This window comes from Sorex fumeus, unplaced genomic scaffold, assembly GCF_029834395.1.
Source record: "Sorex fumeus unplaced genomic scaffold, SorFum_2.1 ptg000063l, whole genome shotgun sequence".
NCBI lineage: Eukaryota > Metazoa > Chordata > Mammalia > Eulipotyphla > Soricidae > Sorex > Sorex fumeus.
In genome coordinates, this window is record NW_026606120.1 from 39,860,916 (window position 1) to 39,886,299 (window position 25,384).

The 25,384-nt window shown below is 40.0% G+C and overlaps 1 protein-coding gene across 1 annotated transcript in view; it reads right to left on the minus strand.

The window, feature by feature from the left end:
• The window catches only part of SLC49A4 (solute carrier family 49 member 4), an 89,697-nt gene that overhangs the window by 25,662 nt on the left and 38,651 nt on the right, over window positions 1–25,384 (minus strand). The window contains exons 3-7 of the mRNA XM_056126711.1: window positions 24,727–24,992; window positions 22,087–22,216; window positions 18,850–18,958; window positions 12,388–12,455; window positions 7,849–7,976 (exon numbers count right to left, since the gene is read on the minus strand). Of these exons, the coding sequence (XP_055982686.1) occupies window positions 7,849–7,976; window positions 12,388–12,455; window positions 18,850–18,958; window positions 22,087–22,216; window positions 24,727–24,992 (701 nt within the window). The remainder of the gene's footprint in view (window positions 1–7,848; window positions 7,977–12,387; window positions 12,456–18,849; window positions 18,959–22,086; window positions 22,217–24,726; window positions 24,993–25,384) is intronic.

Below are 25,384 nucleotides of genomic sequence, written 5' to 3' on the forward strand. Positions count from 1 at the left end.
TTCTGACTGACTTCACTCAGTATGATACCCTCCCGTCCAGCATAGCGAAAAATCAAATGGCTTCACTTTTTCTTATGATCAAGCAGTATTTCACTGTGTATAGGTGCCACAGCTTCTTTCAATAGTCATCTGTTTTTGGGAAACAATGACTAGAATAAAAGAATATCCCACAAACTGAGAAAGAATATTTTCATATCACTCATCTGAAAAAGACTTAAAATCTAATATGTTCAAAGTACTTGTAAAAATCAACATGCAGAAAAAAAATTCATCAAAGAATGGGGAGAAGAGATCAACAGACACTTCCTCAAAGAAGACATGCAGATGGTTAGTAAGACAATAAAAATTGCTCTCCATCATTAATATTAGGCAAATGCGAACTGAAACAACAGTGAGGTATCACTTAATATAAGTGAGCCTGGCACATATAAAAACAACCAGTGTTGGTGTGGATGTGGGGAAAAAAGGAATCCTTACCCACTGCTGGTGGTGTCGAGTGGTTTGGCCTTTTTGGAAGACAACATGGACATTTCTCAAAAAACTAAGAATTCATCTTCCATGTGAACAATTCCATTCAAACAATTACACTTCCTGGAATTTACTCCAAGCACCCATTCGTGGTCCTGTGCTCACTGCAGTACTACTCACAATAGCCAAGACTTGCAAACAACCTGAATATGTACCTGGAACTTTTGAGCTTTGGATCTGAAGAATGCAATGGACTCTACTCACAGATCACTGACTAGTCGGCTACTCCTTCAAGACAGGTGCACATAAAGCTCTTTCTCCTCTAGGAATCCCCATGGATAAACAGTATAAACCTTCTCACAATGACCCTGAGACCATTTCAATGACATGTATGTGTGTGTGTGTGTGTGTGTGTGTGTGTGTGTGTGGCTGTACCTGTCTCTGGGATCACTCCTGCAGATGCTGGGAATCAAACCCAGGGTGGCCACATGCAAGGAAAGCACCTTCACTGCTGTACTATCTTTCCGGCTCTCAATGACTCCTACACAGATGGGTTTCAACAAATTTATTCTCTTCTTTAAATCCCTGTTCTTTTTCCTTCTTGATCAAAACATGAGTAATAGTCACTTTTAGTTAATAAAATGGAAAGTAGTCACTTCATCACTGTCTTTTATTAAAGCTTAAAATATCTAATTTCCTTAATAACACATAGTTCTTTAACACTGTTCATCATTCTTTTCTGAATTTTCTATCTCCCTCTCCTTTCTGGGTCAACACATGCTTTTATTTTCTTTTGCATGCTATTAAAAGGGGACAAAATCACCTTAATGGAGGCAAAAATACAAGAAAATATATTAAAAGGATGATTCTTTAGCCAACACATGTTATATGACTTTCAATATAGGCAAATATTTTCTTCAAGTATCACCCTCAAGGGCTCTGTGTCCAGCTCATCATCCCTACTCACCCCCAACCTGATTTGTTTCTGATACCACCTGGGGGCATTTTAGACACTTAAACTGGATGAAAAGCCTCTCCTAAGGCGATGTGTGCTGAACACTTCAATTGCATTGTTTCAGCAAACTCTACACCACACTGAAACACTAACATTTCTCAAAATGCCATTTGCAAAGTGTTCATCTGTTCAGTGAAAAATGACTGTGTAGGCTGTGGCTAATAGGGCCAGACGTCTAGTTCTCAAATAAGGCAAATAATATATTTTCATAATTTTATTTATAGCATAAGCTTCAAGATTTTTAAATTCACCATGACATATGACCTATTCATGATAATCATGAATATATTTGCCCTATTTTAGAAACTCCAGTTAATGAAGATATAATACAATTAAAAATATTGAATTTCCCTCAGGAAATCAAAGCAGACTGCTGAGTATGTAGGTAAGCGAGTAGAAACTTCAAATCAGTATGCCTTTAGGTGGGAGGAAATGAGCCCGTTTTTCTTCTGTAGAGATGACAATAAAATCAGGTTGAGTGGACTACAAAAAAGATCGCCAGAAGGAGGTTTTAACAGTAATAGTACTTATAATATACAGGTTGAACAAATTAGCTTTTAATTTATTTTGTAAAGTTACACTGAAGGCAGACATTTCAAAAACTTTTCAAGTAAATTTTTCTGGTACATAAAAAGCAATACTGTCTAGGAGGATTGGGAAAGAGACTAGATATTTTCCAGATTGAAAAAAAGCACAACTGACAATCCGAAGGTAGCACAGGGACAGAGGGCCTACCTCGAGCGAGGTTATGAGCTAGATCCCCCAGAACCACCCCACCGGCTAAGATCCCAGTGGGGTACCACTTGTGGAGTGACCTCACACACCACACCCAAGTGCTCAAATGTGTGAAAGTACTGTGTGTGTGAGCACAGCAGCTGAGTGTGAGACGCTGGGGAGCACCACACGAGCACAGCCAGGTGTGTGGGCCCTGGTTGCAGCAAGAGCAAAGGAAAGGAGCATGGGAAAACAGTGGCACTCCAGTCAAAATAAAAATGAAGTAAATGTTCTATTGCTGATTTTAAATACCAGTCTAAAGGTCTAGATTTTTCTGTAATTAGGTTTTGTAGTAAGTTTCCTTTCATGAAACCTCTTTTACTTAAAAGGAATTAGGTCAGATTCTTACAAAGGCAGTGAAAGTATCTCTGACAGATTTATTCAAATTCATTGTTCCATTAAGAGGTGCCCTTCTGCCTTCCGAGAGCAAGTGCTGAATGAACAAACTGGGGCCACAGATGCTGACTATGACTGGCAATAAGTCATGAACCAGAGGACGTTAATAGAGATAACGTCTACTTCGTTCATTCCCTCATCCACGCATGACTCAAAGGCTAGTGCTAGGCACCAGGATGGATCTGGGGTTAGACTTTATAAGCCATATGATAAATGATATGCGTTTTGAATTCATGCTCTAGATTTTCGGAGTGGTAGAAGACACAAGACCTAAAATTATTAAGTGGCATCAGGAAAGAAGGAAAAACACACACTGTGGTCATTCAAAGAAGGACGGTGCACAAATCCAGTCCTCAAGGCAACGTATTCAAGACCACTACTGCTGCTGCCAGGCTCTTCCCGTGCTCCTGGAGCTGATCCCCAGCACCACCTGGTTTACCTGAGCCTGCAACCTAAACTCTTCCAGGTGTCATCCTCCCTCTGCCCCAAATTAAAAATTCACATCTCAGGAGCTTCTAAGTGACCTCTGAAAACTGACTTGCAAAGGAAAACAACAGCAGGACTTAAAAATTCTGTGGTATAAAATGGTCACGTAAAAGCCAACCTTTCAATTCTGGTCTTGATTTAATTTAGAATTCGGCTTTCCTTTCTGTTCAATTGAGTTATTTTCACAGATTGGAAAACATAGTACTGACCTGGGTCAATTACATAAATTTTCTTCTCAAGTTTAAAAGAGAAGTTTTCAAAATGCATATACTTTCCTCCTCTGATTATAAAAGAAAGACATGCTCTGTATCCAGCTAAAAAGGAGGTAAAATTAAATTTATTCCTAATGCCTCTGCCCAGAGATGAAACTGTTAATTTCATCATGTTAAATAGAAAATACATAAAATTTAATGAAGGTACACTCTTATAATGAATATTTTACACTTTAATCAAGAGACAGAAATCTGTTCACTATGTGCTCATGGCTGTGTTCCTGTAAAATCTAACAGATGCATACTTGACATACAGTAGCACAAAAAAATCTGAGTGTAAGGCCATGAATAAGAAGAGTTGTAAACTAGAACTGCTCCACCAGAGTGCCGTACAATTGCTGAATTATGAAATCATATCAGAATTAAGTAAAATAGAAAATCTGGCCCTGAATACTCACTGAAATTGCTCAAAATCCCCAAACAGGAATGTTTGTTGTACTAAAGTGTACACATTATACAAACATAATTATTCTGAACAACTGGGCTTTGCAGGCAAAGCGATGAACGTTTAAGAGAGGGTCGCAGGTAGGTGGATAAGTGCAGAGGTTTCTTAGCACGCTTACACATCCCTGTAATTTTTTCATGGTATCTCAAGAACAAAAATAGCTAACAATTCTGCTAACTACATCAGTAGGTCCAAAAAATTTTTTACTTATACAAGTCCTAATAATTGAGAAAATACCCATGTATTCAAAGAAGTGTTTTAATTAGATTCTAAAATAATCACAACTACTTATGCATCTGATATAAATAAAATTCTTATATCTTCATATCTTGGAATCTGGTTGAGACCACCACCCTCATTTCTGTTCCACATTGATTATTTGCTTTTAAGTACCAAACTATAGAAAAGTTAACTTGGTTGGGGCCAGAGCAATACAGTACAGTGGGCAGGTGCTTGCCTAGCATGTGGCTGACCTGGTTTCAATTCCCAGCATCCCACACAGTCTCCAGAGCCGCGCCAGGACTGATCCCCGAGAGCAGAGCCAGGAGCAAGGCTGGGTACTGCCGGGCGTGGCCCCCAAACAAAAACAAAACAAAACAAAAGGAACCCTAACTTGGCAAAGAAATGGCAGCATCAAAATCCCAGATGGAAGGAAGCTGTACCCTCCCTTGAGCTAGAGGCATGCACAGTCTGACAGGTGTTAACTACCCCATGTTTCCTGAGGAAATTTAAAATAAACCATGCTGGGGCTGGCAGGATAGTACAGAGGTTAAGGTGAATTCTGTGCAAGCAGCAGACCCTGGTTCAATCCTCAGCGCCACATATGGTCACCTCTAGGGTTGGTCCTGGAGTGGTCCCAAAGCACAGCTGGGTGTGGTCCAAGCTCCGCACCCCCACTAAACATAAAATAAGGCATCTTGGTGAGTTTGCTTGGTGAGTTTGCTGTGTTGGTCCAGGCTGGCTGGGTCATCACAGCAAACTCTGGTGAAGTCTGGAAATCACGGAGTATGGCAACCTATTTCCATGCTCTAAATTATACTGTCAAACATTATCTTCAAATACATGGTGTCCTTGAAAGACTTGATGCCTCTGGTGTTTAAAGTGCTGGTGCTTTTATGATGCATCCCATACATTCAGAGAGGGGCATGCATGTACCTCAATTACAGGCAGGAGAAGGAGTGGGGTCCTGTCCTGGAGAGTACTTGGTAACAGACCCCCAAGGCCCTCTCGAATGGCTGACTCAGACCCATGGAAATGCTTCCTTCTCATAACCAAAAACACCTTACAGTTTACCTCTAGGACGAATACCCTTACCATTAAACACACCATTTAAAAAGTGGTGATAACTGGAAAATGGAATATAAAAATAAGTGTCTGAAATAACCTCTTGCTAAATGAAAAGCAGCAGCAATATCAGGCCCCTGTTGGTTGATAAAGTCTGCGATGGTCTAGGCGTGGGGACTGTTCAGTGGCAAATATACTTGTCCTGCAAACCTGAGGTCAGTGAACCAAGTTCCATCCCTCGCTCTGCCCTACGTGCTCAGTTGGGCCCTCAGCAGCTGTCATCTCCCTGATAACATCGAATATGGGATCTCCAGAACACCACAACCAAGTGTGTGCAAATACCACAATACAGAGTGGGACCCCTGGCGAGCAAATGTGCAAACTGTCAACCCAGCCCAGGAGCACTGCATCACGTGTGTATGCTGGCCATGACTGTAGGCAGCAACAAAAGAGATAGGAAAGGGAATACGAAAACCCAAAACAAAACAAATCAGTCATAGTCTTTTTTTTTTCCTTTTTGGGTCACACTTGATGATGCACAGGGGTTACTCCTGGCTCATGCACTCAGGAATTTACTCCTGGCGGTGCTCAGGGGACCATATGGGATGCTGGGAATAGAATCCAGGTTGGCCGCGTGCAAGACAGATGCCCTTCCCACTGTGCTATCGCTCTAGCCCCAACCACAGTCATTCATAAAAAGAGTCTGTGGGTAGGCAGAAGACTATCCGAACCCTTCCCTGGAAATTCTTACGTGACAAAAAAAGGAATAAGGCTGCTAATCAGGTGAGTTAAAATTGGCCCCTTAGGGGTCTTAAAGCTTAAAGGTTTGGAGCACATGCCTGGCATGTATGTAGCTCCAGCTCCCACCGCTGCCAGGCACTGTCCTGGTGCCCCCACACTGAGCAGTACTGCGTGGGCACTGAACCCTCAAGCCTGCAGAGACAGGCCAGATGCAGCTGTGAGCGGCCTGGGTTCCCGGAGCTATAGTTAGGGAGGACCGGCCTCCCAGTTAATCTTATTCTAAGGTTATCCTGGATTAGCTGGGTGGGTTCAAGGAAATCACAAGCATCCTTAATAGTGATCCAAAATTAGAGAGGAGGAGAGTCAAAAGGAGGTGTAAAGGCAGCTCAGATAGAGAAGGGAGCACCAAATAAAGGGTGTTTGGAGGATCCTCCCAGGAGGGGAGATGCATGTCGAAAGTAGACTATGGACTGAACATGTTTGCCATTCAATGCCTCTTTTGCAGACCACAACACCCAAAAGGAGAGAGAGAACACAGGGGATTGCCCTGCCACAGAGGCAGCGGGGATGGGGGGGTGGGGGTGGGGGGGATATTATCCATGGTGGTGGAAAATGGGCACTGGTGGAGGGATGGGTATCTGATCATTGTATAATCGAAACCCAAGCACAAAAATTGTAAATCTACAACTGTACCTCATGGTGTTTCACTAATAAAAAAAAAAGGAGGTGTAACATGGAACACATAGACTAAAAAGCAAAGTGATGAGGACCTGACCACGGAGGTGCTGCTAGCAAGAGAGGAAAGAAGCTCTAGGCCCAGTGATGCTCTCGGACCACACAGGTGAGAACACACAAGGAACCAGGCTCCTTCTGAGAGTCTGCTCACATCCAGATTTTCAGATTTTTGGTCTAATAAAACTTCAGTAGCTTGTGGATAGAGAGATAGTACAATAGCAGGGCACTTGCCTTGCACACGGTCAGCTTGGGTTCAATCCCCAGCAATCTATGGGTTCGATCCCCAGAAATCTATGTGATCTCTCAAGCACCATCAGAAGTGATTCCTAAGTGCAGAGCCAGGAGTAACCCCTGAACATCACCAGGTGTGGCCCTAAAACAACAACCTCCCCACCCCTCCAAAACAAAACAAAACAAAACAAAACAAAAACCCTGAGCTGCACTTTTAACTTACAAAAAAGTAAGATAATAAATGTATGGTACTGTTAGTCACTAAGTTTACGGTCACTTGTTAATATCAGGCATAGGAAACTAAATAAACCCCCAGATTATAATTAACAATAAAACCGAATTTTGAACATTTCAGATTAATTAGATGAGCGAGGTAAATTATCGATAACATGGGTAATTCCGATGGCATTTCCAAAGCTACAGGTCCTGGTTCAAGTAATTAGCTGAGGGTAATTCAAGCACTGCTGCTTTGTTGTTATTTTTATTTTGGGGCCACGCCCAGCTGTGTTTGGGACTTAATCCTGGTCCTGAGCTCTGGGGTCACTTCTGTACGGGCAACAGGGAAACTATACATGGTACTCAGGACTGAACCCAGGTCAGCTGGGCACAAGGCAAACACCTTACTTGCCATATCTTATCTCTAGCCTTGTATCAATAAAATTTGCCTTTGTTTTCCTTAGTGTTTTAACAATGATGTTAAGATTATAAAGAAGGTAAAAATCTGAATTATACTGTTAAGAATTTTGAAAGGATATAAAAAAACATTTTAAAGAAAAACATTTTTTATACTACTCTTCAAGCTTAGAGATTATGCTTCTTTTCCATATGTAAAATACAGATGAAAATATTTTTGGTTACTTCTTGGGCTCTTTTTAAGACAAGGAACTTTAAAAAATCTGTACAATAATTACTTACGGAAAGCAAGCAAAATCCTTCTGTCAGAGTACATGTACTTCTGTGAACTGAAAATATATGATTAGAGTTCAAATTAGGCTGTTCACCTGTGGTCAAAGGTAGGTGCGTGATGCTGTTCAAACAGGTCAGGGTAAACCACGTGGATGATAATGTAGCCCCAGAAAACAGGAGGAGAAGGATTAGTTTCAGCATACCCCTGATAAAATCTGCAAACCTGAAAAGAAACAAAATTCCATTAATTCTACTAGAATTTCATTACAAAGTACTATCTAAATCAAAGTACTATCTAAATCAATTTAAGAAACAATATTTCTTGAAGAAATAACCAAGAATTCTTTTCAAGGCAAGGGTTTTTTTTTTTTTTAGCTTTTAAATACTGACACATTTTTTGTGTATGTGAAAACTAATTTTGTGTTTCATGTTCTGATCTCTTAAAAAACACAGAAAATGTGACCTCTGAGATCTATAGATTACGGATGAGTTTGAGGTTTTATTTATTTTTTAGTTTTTGGGCCACACCCAGCAGTGCTCTGGGCTTACTCCTGGCTCTGTGCTCAGGTGACCATATGTGGTAGACTTGGGTCAGCTGCATGTAAGACAAGTGTCTTCTACTCTACTACCTTGCCAGCCCTGGACTCGAGATTTTTAAAATGCCACTATTTACTGCCCTTCTAGCTCTTTTTTCCCCTCTAGCTTCCAAATATCCTAGAAAGAGTAGACACTTATTTTTGAGCTGAATTTATTCTCAAAGATGGCACTCTTAAAATTCAGACTCACTGGACTCAACAAATACAAAACACTTGTGCCAGCACACTGAGGCCTGGCCTGGTGTGTTTGCACACTTCCTCTGCCTCTTCTCTCGCTGGGCAGCCCGATTCCATTTCTTGGAAGAGCAGAGGCGGCTTCCCACAGCAATGGGGCTTGCTCTGTGGGAGATGGGCTCAGAGCCACTCGGCTTGCTCCTTCCTGCTTATTCGGACTCGGTCCTTTAGGTTCCAGCTCAGATTCTCCATGCCAACCTCATGCGAAATCTTGCTCTGGAGGACTAAGCTCTGATTCCACAGAGCTTGTGGCTGTCTTTCTAAACTCTCATCTTTTACTGGATTAATATGAAATGAAAAGATATCTGGTCATGCATATTGGCTAGTTATGACCCAAGACTTTTCCACTTACCAATTCTTCCTCCCCATTTGCTGAATAATTGTTGGTTGATGAGCAAACTCTCTGGCTATGCCTATACATAATTCTTGGAACTGTTCAGATTCTGAAAAATTTGATTTCCACTTCAGTTATGACCTTCATCTGGCTTCCTAAGTCTTCAAAGATGATTTTAACTTCTATTATAATCATACGACCTTCAGTATTATCCTTTGTTGTGCACTTAATATGATATAGTCAATGTTTAAAATATAGTTAGTATTTGCTATTTATGATATAGTTACACGTCCATAAGCCACATCTAGTCTGAAATGACTTTCTGTGAGAGCTGATGCCATCTTTTGGTAGGAAAAATGGATGCACTTCTGCACAGTGAATTATGCTGATTTTCACAGCGGAAAATTCTTATGGACGTTGGAAAAGGTTTCGTAATTTGATAACAATGTCCCTGAAGAAAATCCAAAAAGTATTTTGATTCTAGGTTCACCAAATATTTTTCTGATTTATATTTTGGGATGCTACATGAATTTGTCAGATAGACAAGAGGCCTAGTATGAAAGAATAAACTTATTTCACATTGAATGGGATGTAAAGTAGAAGGCAACCAATCTTGATTAAGAAAATATAGGGGCTAGAGTGATAGTACAGCGGGTAGGGTGTTTGCCTTGCACGTGGCCGACCTGGGTTCGATTCCCAGCATCCCATATGGTCCCCAGAGCACTGCCAGGAGTAATTCCTGAGAGCGAAGCCAGGAGTAACCCCTGTGCGTCGCTGGGTGTGACCCAAAAAGCAAAAAAAAAATAAAAATAAAAATAAAAAAAATAAACATACTGGGCTTAACTGGTAACCACATGTTAGTAATCTCTTCTCCAAGGGATTACTGATCCATGCTGAGAGACAACATCAGTCACACACTTTCTTCTAAGGAAATAATTTTTGATCATTATGGGCTGGAGCGATAGCACAGCGGGTAGGGCGTCTGCCTTGCACGCAGCCAACATGGCCGACCCGAGTTCGATTCCTCCGCCCCTCTCGGAGAGCCCGGCAAGCCACCGAGAGTATTCGATATGCCAGACACAGTAACAACAAAGTCTCCAATGGAGACGTTACTGGGCCCGCTTGAGCAAATCGATGATCAACGGGAGGGCCTTTTTTAGTGAATTATAACAAGCAATATAAAATAAATTGTTCAGGGCTCCTATAGGGCAGGCTTGAGAGGTGGTTGGGAAAATTGAAAATAACGGTAGTGGGAAGGCACAATGGTGGTGGGATTGGTGCTGGAATACTGAATCACGAACAATTTTTTTTTTAATGTAGGAGTAAAGGTAAAGGTAAAGGTAAAGGTAAAGGCCCTCCCGTTGATCGTCGATTTGCTCGAGCGGGCCCAGTAACGTCTCCATTGGAGACTTTGTTGTTACTGTGTCTGGCATATCGAATACTCTCGGTAGCTTGCCAGGCTCTCCGAGGGGGGCGGAGGAATCGAACTCGGGTCGGCCATGTTGGCCGCTTGTAAGGCGAACGCCCTACCGCTGTGCTATCGTATTCAGCCACTGATTAGCTGATTGAATTGAATCACGAACAATTTTATAAAAATAAATAAACTAAAAAAAACTGGTTTCTGCTATAAGAGAGTTTTAGTAAAGCTGAACAGTAAGAATGTTGCACAGAATTAGGTCACGTAAGAATCAAATGACCAGCCTGGTCTGCTAGGGTTGGGGAACTAGCTTTCCAATGGGCTAATGGAACATCAAAGTATACTATTAGGACCCAGGGAATACATTCAGCAGTGTCTTTTAGCAACATAATTACAAAACAAACACCCAAAGCACTCAGGCATTTAAAGAAATTCCCTTCTAGGGTTCCCACAACTGACATTTGAAAACAATTTTAAAATTGATTTCAGGCCAAGGAGATACCTACTACAACTAATTTCAGATCCCAGAGTAAGGGCAGTGTTTTAATTTCTTCTTTTTTTTTCAGAACTGCCATTTAAACAAATTAAAAACAGGAATATTCTTACTCTAATTTTCCCTCCTATTTCTATATGGCTAAAATTAAGGGTTTATAGAAGGAAGATCAAGTAAAGGGCACATGGGAGATTTAAAAGACACCCTTCCTCAAACATAATAGTTCTCTCTTTCGTCTCTTTGCTGTGCAGAATAGGATTTGGTGTATGATGGCACCCGGTAATTGGTGTGGAGATTTAATTAGAAATATTAGGTATAACTCCTATCAAATGTGACAGATATTGTACTTTAGGATCAGTTACAGACTTCCTGCAAGCAGCTCTCTTCCTATTTTTCTTCTTGAGCTTTTGAGATTTCATTCTTATATTTTCCTAACTATAAAAATTTCATATAAAGTGATTTGGAAATCACAGTACTAATTTACTCTTTCATTATGCCAGAAACATTATGCAAACTGTAAGGTTTAGCTATACTATTTCCCTGTGTCAATTAGGTTTAAGTATTTGGATACTGAGATAATTGAGATGACTTGACTTGCCCAAATATGTAATTATATTTTACTGGTAAAGTTGTCTGTTATTTTTTTTCCCCATTAAACAGGATGAAATGAGTTAGGAAGTTAAAGAACATTATCTCATAACATTTTCTCTTTGGATATACTATGGATAGTTTTATAGGTGAGTGAATGACATTTTCAAGTTTTTCTCTTTTTAGAATGAGCCTTTTTCCCCTTCTTATGACTCTAAAAATTAGAGGTTGTGACTGCTAAGATTAAAGAGAGTTTAATGAACCTGCAACTCTTCACAATATTTTTCATTAAAATGGGAGAGTCATAGGTATATGACAGAAAGACCCAGGAATAAGCATCTGTTAATCAGGATACGCCTTTGTGCGGAAAAGTCTACAGAACTCTTACAAATGAAAATATGACTGTTTTCATCTCTTTTCAGTTCTTAGTCACTTTCAGTTTGCCTTTACTACTGTATCATCTCTCTCTGGATTCTATCTATCTAAGGGGTTCTCTTAACAACATTAAGAAATATCTTAATCACACTGGAGATATATCTATATCTATCTATATCTATATCTGAAGGGCAGATATCTATCTATCTATCTATCTATCTATTTATATATATATATCTGGTCTCCTCAAACATTCTGTGACAGGCTACTACTCCTAACAGGCTGCTCGTAGCACAAATACTGTCTACTGCACAGGAATTTTTCTGTAGCAAAACAAATGTCCTTTCCAGATTTCTGCCTGTTTGCCTTTCCTGAACACTGATCTAGAGAAACCAATTTTTCCTTTGGGCTTTTAATTTGACTGTTCTTTTTTTGTTTTGTTTTGTCAGCCTGAGCAGTACTCACGGCTTCCTCCTGGTTCTGTGCTCAGGGCTCCCTCCCGCAGTGCTTGGGAAACCTGTCGTGCCAGGGACAGACCCTGAAGCCGCCGTGTGTAAGACAAGCCTCTGTCCACTCGCTTTAACATGAAATACTCACCTTGCTATAGCTATTCCAACAATGCAGCCTCCGACTATGGACCAAAATCCAATCCAGCCAGCATCTACCTGTTGAGAAAGTGTCGAGCTTAAATTTAATACAATAGTATGGTGTTGAAATTCAGAAGAATGAAAAACATTTCCTATCATCAATCTGTTAGCTAAACAGCGACAAATCTAGAAATTTAAGAAAACAAGGAAAAGAATTCCTGTGTGATTATTTCACTATATCCAATAAATATATCCTTGAGTAAACTTTTATTATAATATTTAACTCAACAAAATATTCAATGTCATTAACACTTTCAATTGTGTACATGTCTAGTACCAGAAACCGGTTTCTTCTTTTGGGTTGCACCCAACGGTGCTCAGGGCTTACTCCTGGCTGTGCTCAGGGAAGCACCTGTGGTACTGTGAGTCTAACTGGATACATTAGGAACCCTTTCGGAAACAGAAAAGCACAAAAGTGGTCACTGAGCTAAAGAAGTTTACATATAGTAAATACACGGGGAAGTACTTAGGCTCAAATTAAGCCTTCAAACATGCAGAAACAAAATAACTAAAATTGTATGGGGAGGCTGAAAAGGTGGGGGTGAAGAGGGAGAGGGAGAGGGAGGGAGGGAGGAAGGGAAAGAGAGGGGAGAGAGAGAGAGAGAGAGAGAGAGAGAGAGAGAGAGAGAGAGAGAGAGAGAGAGAGAATGCTGGAGAAAACACTCTCGGCTGTCATTATCAAGCTCCTCATCCACTGGTCAGATGTCAGAAGTCCTCAACAAAGCTTAGACGTTACTTAGCTGCTGATGTTTCCCCATCTATCCAAGGTCTGTCTCTTGCCTACTTCATAGCCACACTCGCTGGAGCAAGCAACAACTGTTGCCTACATTTTCCCATTACTCACTATCATGAACTCATCTTGGAAGGGGGGGGTCACATCCAGTGGTGCTCAGGGATCACTCCTAGCAATGCTCATGAAGTGATGCAGGGTATTCAATTGGTGTTTGCTGTGTATAAGGCATGCCTTAACCCTGTACTATCTCTCTGGCCCAAATAATTTAGAATAATACATGTGATTTTAAATTAATTTATTTATTTGGGGCTTGGGGCCACACTTGATGGTGCTCAGGGGCGATTCCTGACAATGCTCAGGGACCATATGCAGTGTCGGGGACTTGAAACAGGGTCCCAGCTGCAGAGCCATGGGCAGGGCAAATGCCTAACCTCAACCACAAGGCTTCCAGGCTTCCCCTCACTCTTACTGTGACTTAATTTCTGTCCAAGTCAAACTCCAATTGTCAGTTTCTTCATAGCAGAATGAAGAAAATAAAGTTTCTCTTTTTGGATAACGATATATGTAAAGTGTTCAAAACATGTTAGCTGTTACATCAAACTCCAAAGTGTCCCATTTTCGAGGCGGGGTGGTGGTGGTGGAAGGAAGGTTGTTTCCTCAGAACGCAGTGCCAGAGACCTCCAGTGCCATACGTGGTGATGACAGGGGCCAGTGTGTGTGTGTGTGTGTGTGTACGCGCGTGCACACACCCACCCCGTTTCATCTTCCCAGCCCAGTACTAGGATCACTCTGTCTCCCTTTTCCTTCTCCTTTACTCACAGTCATCCACGCTTGTTTGTTACTTTATTACCCTGGATTTCTGCTGTAACTTTAATAATTGCCACTGCTGTCAAAATAATCATCACACTTATTCCATGTTCCAGAAAGCATTTTAGGACATGTATTTTAGGACAAAGTACAATCTTCACAGGCACTTGGGAACTACCCAAACTAACTTTATTACGCTTCCAGACATAGTTTTCATTACTCTGCTGACTGAGCGAATCAGCTCTTCCCCAAAATAATGCTGGCTTCTTCATGGCATTGAGCAGAATGCTGTGACTCAGCCCCAGTTTCATGGGACCATGTGACCTAGTGCCAGTGAGCAGCGGGGAGGTGGGCCACCTCCACCTCTTGGCTTGACCCTGGGAGACAGGTGTGTGTCTCGTCTGTGCTTACTTCCCCTTCTGTGTGCAGGATTTTGGATGTAGTCACCCATGCACATCATGACAAGGCACTAGAAGAGAACAGAGGCCAGGAAGTGGAAGCTCTTCTGAATCAGCGTAAGGGAAAGAGTTATCCCGTCTGTGGACAACTGTCTTACATTATCAGGCAAACTGCTCTGCACACCGTGTGGATCAATAGCTTCTTAAGGCTCAGAATTTGGGGATTCTACATCTTACAGCAGCTTAGCCTAACTAAGTAATACAAAAAGCTTATCCAAGATTTTTGCCAGAACTGCATTTAGTGCCAGAAATGCTCTCTGGAGAAAGATAACACCCTTAGTTTAAATCACCCTACACTGTAATCTTCATACCACTGGCACGTGGGCAAGAAAATTCTGCCCTACACAAATGTCTCTGTCATTTTTCTCTATCCACAAGATGAGCAGGGCTATGCCAGACTCAGAACCACACGTCTGACCATCGGATCCTGGTTCTCTCAGGCCATGTCATACTCTGCAGTTCCTGCTGCTTTAGTAATGTTTTATCCATAATTACTCCAAATTCTTTTCTCTGCTTTAATATTTTTGTTGTCACTTCAGTCTAAATTGTACATTATTTAATATGTGGGTATGATTCATGGTCACTATTTCTGAATTTGTACACAGTGGAAAACACTAGGAAAACTGGTATCTTTAAGTGCTACAATTTTTCTTTTTGGAACTGAGAAAGAAAGTGGAAAGGAAACAGTATTTTCACAGAACTAGAAGAAAGTAGTTGTCAATCAAGGACTTATGCTCGATGATAAGCATCTTAAAGATGAAGGTGAGCCGCCAGAGCATTAGTACAGCTGTAGGGCACTTGCTTTGCAGGCAGCCGACCTGGACTCAACCTCCTGCACCCCATATGGTCTCTCCTGAGCCCCAAGTAGTGAATACCTGGACACAGAGCCAGGAGTAAGCCCTCAGCACCAAAAACAAACAAGGTGAAATGAAGATATTTTCAAGCCAAAATAAAAAAAGTGTGCGCACACACACACACACACACACACACACACACACACACACACACACACACTCTTAAAAAAATAGAAATGATTATGGACTGAGGATTGAAGGTAAAGTATGAAGAGCAACAGAAGGTGCATGCAAATGAATACTGTTTATATAAAAAACAACAATGTTCTGTGTAGTCTTAAATAGGTGACAATAACAGCATATAGCAGAGAAAATCAAAATGCATTGAAATATTTCTAGGCCCTGAACTGTTCTGGAAGAGGTAAAGTTCAATATTCAATAGATGTTGATATGCCAAATGTGCCTTTGTACTGTAGATTAACCACTACATAGTATAAAACTCTATAAATACCATGCTGAGAGGAAAAATAGACTAATAAAAATATACTTAATTCAGAAAAAGGCAAGACAGAAGAGAAAAAGAATAGAGACGGGCTGGCCAAAATGAAAATAAATGATGAGATAGTATAGCTAAATCCAAATTTATCAACTGTTATATTACATGTAAATGGACTAAGTACTCCAGCGATAATACAAAAATCTTCAAGCTAGAATAAGAAAAAAAGTGATAGGAGTATATACATAGAGAAGCCAAAGTATCTATGACTAAATTAATACAGTGACTTTAATTAGATTGCTGGATACAAGATCAGCTGTATTTCAATTACTTGCAAAAGTTAACCACATTTGTATCCTATGTATTTGTATGTCATGCATGTATTTCATCCATTAACATTAAAATTTTATGTTACAAATTACAATAGCTTCAAAAATTCTGGGGCCAGAGAGACAGTTCTGAAGCTAAAGTGCTTGCTTTGTAAGCTGCCACTAAATTCAGGATCCAATCTCCAGCCAATGTGTTCCCCAAGCACTACCAAGAGTGACTCCCTAAGCAAAGTGTCAGGAAAAGCCCCAAAGCTCCTCTGGGTATGGTCCCCTGAGTCCCTCAAAATATGTCAAATATCTGAGAATAAATCTAAAATATATATAGAAGACATATTTATAGAAAACTATAAATCACCGTTCAGAAACATTAAAACCTAAGTAAATAAAGACAACTATATTCATAGTTTGGAAGACTCAATACAATAAAGAAGGTAATTTTCAAATAGATATATAAATTAAAATTCAAATAAAAATCCTAATGAAGAGACTATTCTAGTAGATATCTGAACTGATTGTATTGCTAGATTACTTTAAGACAATTTGGCACTGGCACAAAGATAAACTGACCAAAGGAAAAAGTAGTTTATAAAGCACATCCATGCCTAATAGAGCACCTAATAAAGGGTGCTTTATTAGGATAAATATGGTACTAGAAAACAATGTAGAAAGACAGTATTTTCAAAAATTGATTTTCGGTTCATGGATATCTGTATGGGAAAAAAAAAGGGAAATTTAACTCTTAGAAATCTACCTTAAAAGTAGATTTCTCTCAGGGCTTGGTTTTAGGTTTTGTTTATAGAAAATCCAATTAGTATAAATCTCAACTCTACCAGGTTGTGGTCCTTGATTCTAAAGTTGGGACTTTCTGAGAGCTCAGCATGAAGCCCAAGCTCCCGGGCCTGGCTAGAACTGAGCTCTGCTTGCCTTCCAATCCTGTAGCACACTCTTTAAGTCTGTGGTAGCTACACTGGTACAGTCCACTTCTCAGCCAAGTCTTAGGGACATCCACACAGTCTTCCAGAGCCCTCTTTGTACCGTCTTCTTCAAAAATCAGTAAAAGGTGGGGCTGGAGAGATAGTACAGCAGGTACAGCATGTGTCTGACCCAGATTCAGTCCCAGCATCCCAATGGTCCCCCAAATCCCACCAGGAATGATCCTTCAGTTGTGGAACCAGGAGTATGCCCTGAGCACTGCCAGTTGTGGCCCCCGAAGAGAACAAAACCCAAACAAACAAAATCAGTAAAAGGCAACCAATACAGGGAAAGGCATGTGAAGCTTTGTGCGTCACAAAAAAGGATATTTAAATATCTGGTAAATATTTAAAAAGATATCAAGGAAGTTATTACAACAACATACAGCTACACAGTCATGAAAATGTCTAAATTTAAAAACATAAACATTGCCAAATATTGGTAAAGATGGGTAATAATAAGAAATTTCATGTACTATAGGTATGACTATAAACTGACAAAACCACTTTGGGAGACTTTTAGCATAAATCAAAGCAGGCACGAACTCTACATACAATTTCATTCCTAGATATTCCTAGATATATGTTGGTATGTATTTATCATTCACTGTTCATAAGTGTAGTCAAAAACTGTAAGAAATCCAAACATTCATCAAAAGTTTGTATGTTCATCATACAATAAACAACATACACTAATGTGCTGGATTTCTTCCACTTACTACTCCAAATCTCTCTTTACAACTTTCTATCATGCTACCTGAAAGCAAGCAGGAAAAGCTGTTATCTGGCATTAGGCAATATTTTACGTTTTACTTATGTACTCATTTAAAATAAACTGGGAGGGGCTGGAGCAATCGCACAGCAGGCAGGGCGTTTGCCTTGTTCACGGCCGACCCGGGTTCGATTCCCAGCATCCCATATGGTCCCCTGAGCACCGCCAGGGGTAATTCCTGAGGGCAGAACCAGGAGTAACCCCTGTGTATCGCTGGGTGTGACCCAAAAGAGCAATAAATAACTAACTAAATAAATAAAATGAAAATAAACTGGGAGGGGATGTGTGTGCTGGGGACTGCCCCTGAGGCTATGCTGGCATGGGGGTGTTGCTCCCAGGAGTGCTCTGAGGGTCACCAGGTGCCTGAGATGAACTCTCTTAACCCCTGCAACTATCTCTCTGGTCTCAAAATTGTTTATTTTAAAAGAATAAGATATCCCTTGGGGGCTGGAGCGATAGCACAGCGGGTAGGGCGTTCGCCTTACAAGTGGCCAACATGGTCGACCCGAGTTCGATTCCTCCGCCCCTCTCGGAGAGCCCGGCAAGCTACCGAGAGTATTCGATATGCCAGACACAGTAACAACAAAGTCTCCAATGGAGACGTTACTGGGCCCGCTCGAGCAAATCGACGATCAACGGGAGGGCCTTTTACCTTTTAAGATATCCTCATTCTGAAACTGGAGAGAAAGTGAGAAATCGGTGATATAGGAATAGCCATTTATTTGATATGATTTCTTGGATGATGTGATCATCATCTTTTTTATGGTATGATGCAATAGTAAGGGACAGAGTAAAACTATAACTTGCCTTTCATTTTTCTGTTCACTTGCATCACTAGTAACATTCAAATAAATGTGAAGTTCATGATTGTAAGCAAAATCCAAGAAAAAAATCAAATATTTTTACAACTATCTTATAAGGTTCTTGCTTTTGCAACAATAGCACAGGATGCTTTCCTTAACCTTGAAGCTAAAACCAAAAAGATATAAACAATACATATAATTTAAATGGCCTAACTATACATAGAACATATAAAGAAATACAACGCTTACTTGGCTGACATGCACTGGTGTTAAGATCAAATCCAGAACTCCAGACCAGCCGGCAAATACACCAAGGGGTATGGCATATGCTAAAGCAATCATCAGAAACCTCAAATTGCTACAGGAGAAATAAAATATAAATCATTGCAAATTCAAAATCTAGATTAAACTCTTACTCATGAAAAATACTTTGGAAATTGGAACACCAGAATGAGATATATAAAAGATGTGTCAGCTTATTAAATTCAAAATTCTTTAAACTTTTGTAAGAATATATTTGTTCATATCATTTTAAATGATTAATATTTAATATAAATTACCAACATTAATTGATGGAATGATAGGCTCAATTTAAAAATTCTTATTTGAAAACATAAATTACCGATTTTCCCTATGAACAAGGTAGAGAAAAAAAAAAGGTTAAAAATATATATAATTTTCTGCAGAGATGCTTCAAAATCCTGCACTAGGCTGAATCTCATATCCGGGGCACCCTGGAGGGAAGGTGAGCCCACCACCCACCCAAACAGAGCCCTGGCAACTGAAAACTCCATACTCCAATCCCCACCTTGGTCACCACCAGACTCCACAGCCTTGGGACAAGACTCATTCAGGAACGACTCTATTGAAAAACTCAATATGCGGGTTGTGTGACTGAAATCGCCAGGCTCTCAAGAAGTCAGGGATAGGCTGCCTCTCCCCATCTCCCTGCTCTACCAGGAGCCTGGCACTCACCCCCATTAACTGCCTCTTGTATCATATAAGTTCATTAACCAGCCATGATCCAAAGACTACAATATATCTCAGAAGAGATCAACAAGCTGCTGAGATGCTTCCAGACCCTCAAATCACTATCGAGTAAAAATTAACTCCTGCTGTACCACCCCATTAAAAATTTTGAACTTCCTGGAGCACACAGTGTGAATACATCTCAAACTCTACACCACTGATATACCAGGAGTAGCACACCACACTGGATGGAATATAAAGTAGAAGGCAACCAAATCTCGATTAAGAAAATATTAACACACAAGGTTCAACCTGTAACAACATGTTAGTAATCTCTTATACAAGGGCTTAATGGCTCCAGGGTGAGATACAACACTCTTCACAAAAAGATTCTTCTAAGGAAATCTTTTTTGATTATTTTTAGTGAATTATTCATAACGAGCAATATAAAATAACGTAGGGTATTGGGGTGGACTTTGGTGGTGGCTGGGAAAACTGGAAATAATAGTGGTGGGATTTGGGTTGGAAAATTGAATGTAATAAACCATCATGAACAAATTTATAAAAATAACATTAAAGATATACATATATGTGTGTGTGTGTGTGTGTGTGTGTGTGTGTGTGTATGCGTGTGAAAAAGAAAAAGCTCTTTTCTTCATTTTGTTTTTGGGCCATACCCAGCAATGCTCAGGTCTTCCTACTGGAACTGTGCTCAGGGATCACTCCTGGCAGGATAGAGGGACTGTATGAGGTGCCAAGGATTGAACCCAGGTGAGCAGTGTGCCAGGCAAGTGCCCTACCCACCACACTATCTCTCTGTCCCCTAGTTTTCTAGTTTTGATATTTTAAGATAACAGGTTTAATTTTTGTTTTTTAATATTAAACTGTATTAATAAAAATGCAATTCAAGTGGCTTAAAACCCAAAAGGTACAAGAATATGAGGAAATACCTCCCCTTTTACTTCTTACCTCTTTCATGTTCACCCATGGCATATTTCTCAGGAATATTTAAAAATGAATACAAACATATATATATGTATATATATATGTATGACACTTTCCCCAAGTATTCCATTACATTGATGTGTCATGACTTAGTGATTCACTCCTACTGATATATACATGCAGATGCATATATAATTCTAATTTATTCTTTTGTTTTTACAGTTATTTTACATGTAAGTCAGTACATTGGAGTGTACTTCAAGTTTTAGAAGCAGAATTCCTACGTCAAAAAGTATGTGTATCTTAATTTCTTAATGTTAACTGCACTTTACAGAAATTAAATATTGCTGTATTTATGAAAATGGTTAATATAAAAATGCAATGGTAAAACTACAGGATGCAGAGAAACTGGATGCCTCAAATATTGCTCACAGTAATGAAAACTGGTATAGCCTCTTTGGAAAATGACTTGATGTTTAAAATACAAACAAAACCTGCAAGGACCACACAGCCCAGCAGTTGCATACCTGGGCACTGATCCCATAGAAATGAAAACTAATGTAAGTCAGCTGTAAAAACCTGTATTCAAATGTTTACAGCAGTTTTATTTTGTAAAATTTCCCAGATGTCCTTCAACAGGTGAATATTTAACAAAAGATGTACATCCATATCATAAACTATTACTACTCAGTAATGAAAAGCAATAGCTATTAATAAATAAAACAACCTAGATGACTTTCCAGAGAATTAAGCTGAGTGAAAACAGCAATATATTTGAGATATGCTGGGTTAAATGAAATGCGCCACTGAAGTTAATTTTACTTCATTATTTTACTTCAAATAATGAGACTATCTAGAAAAATTTAAATTACAGAAATGGTACACTTTATACTCCTTTTAAAGAACACAAAGCCACAGTTATTGACCACAACAGGAACTTATCATCTTTTAGAAGAGGAAGACTTGAAAGGAAAGAACCAACTTGGGAGAGCAGCTGATGAATCAATTAAAAACTCACCACAATTAAATGGGAATATTTGTTCAAATGCTAAGTTTATGGCTCAACTGTAAATCAATCATCAATGGTATACTATATATCCAAAGACTCAAATTCAATACTGGGGCATTTTGGACTTCAGTGGTAGGACTAAATGCAATTGCATTATTACACAAATAAAACTAAACAAAAGTATGATCCTACAGAGGAAAGAGATAATATGTAAACAAACATTATTCATCTTTTTCATCTTGTATTAACCAACACTTGCCCATTTTAATGTGTACTACAAAATACATAATAAATAAAATATATTGCATATTAGAAAAAGATACAATAAATGTAAGATTCTGATCTTATAGGTACTCAATGATTTGTTTTCTTCTAAAACTATTTGAATTAAAAATATGAAAAATCAAAATTTATAGTAGTATTTTGGTGACCCCCTAAGATATGAATATTTTCTAAATTATTTACAACCCGATTAACATGTTGCTGAAAGATTATCTTGAATAAATGTGAACTTATCTTGAAGGTGCTAGTTAAAACATCTCAATGACAGGAAGTACATTTACCTTAATAATCTGCAAAAGCTCCGCCGATAACTCAGCCTCTGACTAGCTGCTGCAACACTGGGAGGAAGAGGAGGCCGGGATGGGAAATAAGTTAGTGTCGCAGAAAATAGCAAGCAGACAACTCCAAATTCTGGGGGGAAAAAAAGTACAATGTTGACCAGAGAGTAAAAAGGTTCAATATTTCAAGTTTGTATCTAATAAGTATTTATTAAACAGTAACTAAGCTCTAGCCATATAAATATATTTAAGACAAAATATAGTACCTAGCTAAGGTGAATTTTGTGAAATTGAAGTAATCAATTTCAGCAGATTTTGGGGTGAGGAGTACAGCAGGTAGAGTGTTTGCTTGCACTCAGCCAACAAGGATTCAATCCCAGCACCCCATATGGTCTCCTAAGCACCACCAGGTATAATTACTGAGTACAAAGCCAGGAGTAACCACTGAGCATTGCTGGGTGTGACCCAAAACAAAAGCAACAACAAAAAATTTCAGCAAGTTCTAAATAAGGAGTCATAGAAAATGCAAAGGAAATGGCGGACTATGGCACACTACACAGATAAAACTATCTTAAATGATCTTAAATGAATGTGAACTTATCTTGAAGGTGCTAGTTAAAACCATTCAGTCACAGAAACCATAAATGTTACTCCATGGAGAAAACATCGAAATAGATCTAGGATGACTAAGTGTGGTCCTCAGAAAAAGAGGATAGAGGAAGTTAAGAACAAGAGGGGATGGCCAATAATATGCTAATCTGCTACACAGTGCAGATCAGCATATTTATGCGTATGTGTGCTTGAGGGGGGAAGGGGAAGGATATGCTGCTTGGGTTCTGTGGTGCTGGGGCCTAAGTGGTGGTGTTGGGAGCTGGCAGGGCCACACCCAGAGATGCTCCCTGGTGCCCAAGACTGAACTGGGTTAGGCACATGCTCATAACCCTCTTTCCAGTCCCTTGACCAGCTTCTGAAACTGTGCTCTAACAGCATGAAGGGTCTTGTTACTAACTATGGGAAGTTTTAAAATAAAGCTTCTTTATAGTTATTGTCAGTAAATGTGTGTTTTTCATGCCTATTTTACATATGAAGATACTTGGGGTTGCATAAATGTCTTAAGGGGCCTGGAGAGATAGTACAGGGTTAAGGCAGTCGCCTTGCACATGGCCAGGGTTCAAACCTGAGCAATGCACAGGGTCTCCGGAGCACCATTAAGAGTGAGCCCTAAGCAGAGCCACAGGCAAGTCACAAGTACAGCGGGATGTGGCCCGAACCACTGCCGCCCACTATCCCAATTCTTTTCTTAAATGAAAAGAGGTTGTGAATGGAAAACGTTTCATTTTTTTATAAATTTTTTTTCATGGTCACAAAATTTTTTAACTTTTAACTTTTAATGTTTATATTATAGGGCAAATAGATCCTGGATCCTATTTCCATTCCATATATTGAATGGAAAACATCTTAAGTAATCCTGTTTATAGCACAGATTTAGTAAATGATCGGTATGACAAACTTGAACAAAAACAGGAAAGTATCCCCAAACCAGGAAACCAAGAAACAGCAAAATTTAAGAAACTCAAGTCTAGTTATGTGGAGCATTAGTCAGAAGTACAATAAACACCCAAATGATGGTTAGTTTGGCACCACTGCAGAAAGCAAGGTTCTCAGCAGTGATCCTTCCCTCTGGGCCTGGCAGGGCAGCCCAGCTTCTGCTGACTTCCCTGTTCACTGGAGAAGCAGGACTCTGGTGGGAAAGTCATGACACTAGGAGTACAGATGGGCCCATGCTGTTAACTGTCATTTCAATAATGAATGCTTTATTTTTGCAGGTGATCAAGTAAGGGACTGGCCTTACCTTCACGGGCTAAAGTGATTATTACTGAGAGGTTCTTTTAGTTGGATAATTCTATTTCTAGATTTGTATACCTAGCAAAAGGTACTACAGGTCTGAGAGTCAGGGAGATGGTTCAAAGATGAGAGTACAGGTTGAGCACTGCAGAGTGTGTCTTCCACAACAACGAGTGTGACCCTGAATTAAAGGGAGACCCTCCAAAACAAATCAAACTCACCAAAATCCTTTTAAGACTCTGCCCTAGGGCTGGAGTGATAGTACAGCAGGTAGGGCATTTGCCTTGCATACAGCCGACCTGGGTTTAATTCCCAGCATCCCATATGGTTCCCTGAGCACCACCAGGAATAAGTGTGGAGTGCAGAGCCAGGAATAACCCCTGTGCATCACCAGGTGTGACCCAAAAAGCAAAATTAAAAAAAAAAAAAGACTGCTCTTCTAGGTGCCTCTGGGAATGGGGAAGGATCTTTAAAGGTTCTGTGAAGACACCAGAACTTTGGTGGTAGAGCGGTGAGAACTGCATATATACAGAGATGTGAAAAGAAGCCCCTAAAGCTATAATATTGTAAACCAATGATATATCAGCTTCTTAAATAGAGGAAAAAAAGAATAAGCATCTTCATATCAGTGACTTACGGTTGGGGAGAATCTGGGAGTCCTCTGTATTAGATGGGAAGGAAAGCACATACACACACATGTATCTATTATCTGGCTGAAGCATTAATGTGAACTGACTGGCCTACAGAAAGCAGTTTACAATGACAATGATAACACAAAGACAACACATTTCAAAGTACCTGCGTATAATACAGTCTCTATGAGATCTTTAATGTGTGCCCTGCTACTCTCTGAAGCAAGAAGTGGTGATGTCCCATTTGGAGCTGGGACAACAAGTGGCCCAACCAAAAATGCACACGCCCCACCGAGATAGCTGAGCATGGAGGCAATGGCTGTGGCCGTGGCACGTTCGTCTGCAGAAAACCATGTCGTGGAGAGGAAGGGAGCTGCATTCATGACAGTGGGCCCTGCCAAACCGTTTAACAGCTGTCCTCCGTGGATCAGTCTGCAATAAAAAAATGAGAAGGCTGTGAGGCAGCAAAAAACGGGCATTTCCTGGACAAAAAGTAGCCCAACAGCTGGATGAGTATGGCAATGAGTATCCAAATTTGTCAAGAACATGACCCATCTCAAAGGTAAGGTAATGCTGATGCCCCCAGAGGAAACCCAAGTGAGGCCTTCATTTCTCCTTTGTCACTACTCAAGTACTTTCTGAAGACTCTGTTTTATGCATATGCCAGACTAAATTCTTCCAATAACTTTAATTCGTTGTAGTACTAAGTGGCAGATGTGAAAGCCTTGGGATAGGAAACTGAAGAAACTTGCCCAAAAGTACACAAGTGAAGTGAAGCTCCAGACCCAGGTCTGATGGCCAAGCCCACTCTTTCCTTTAAGCTG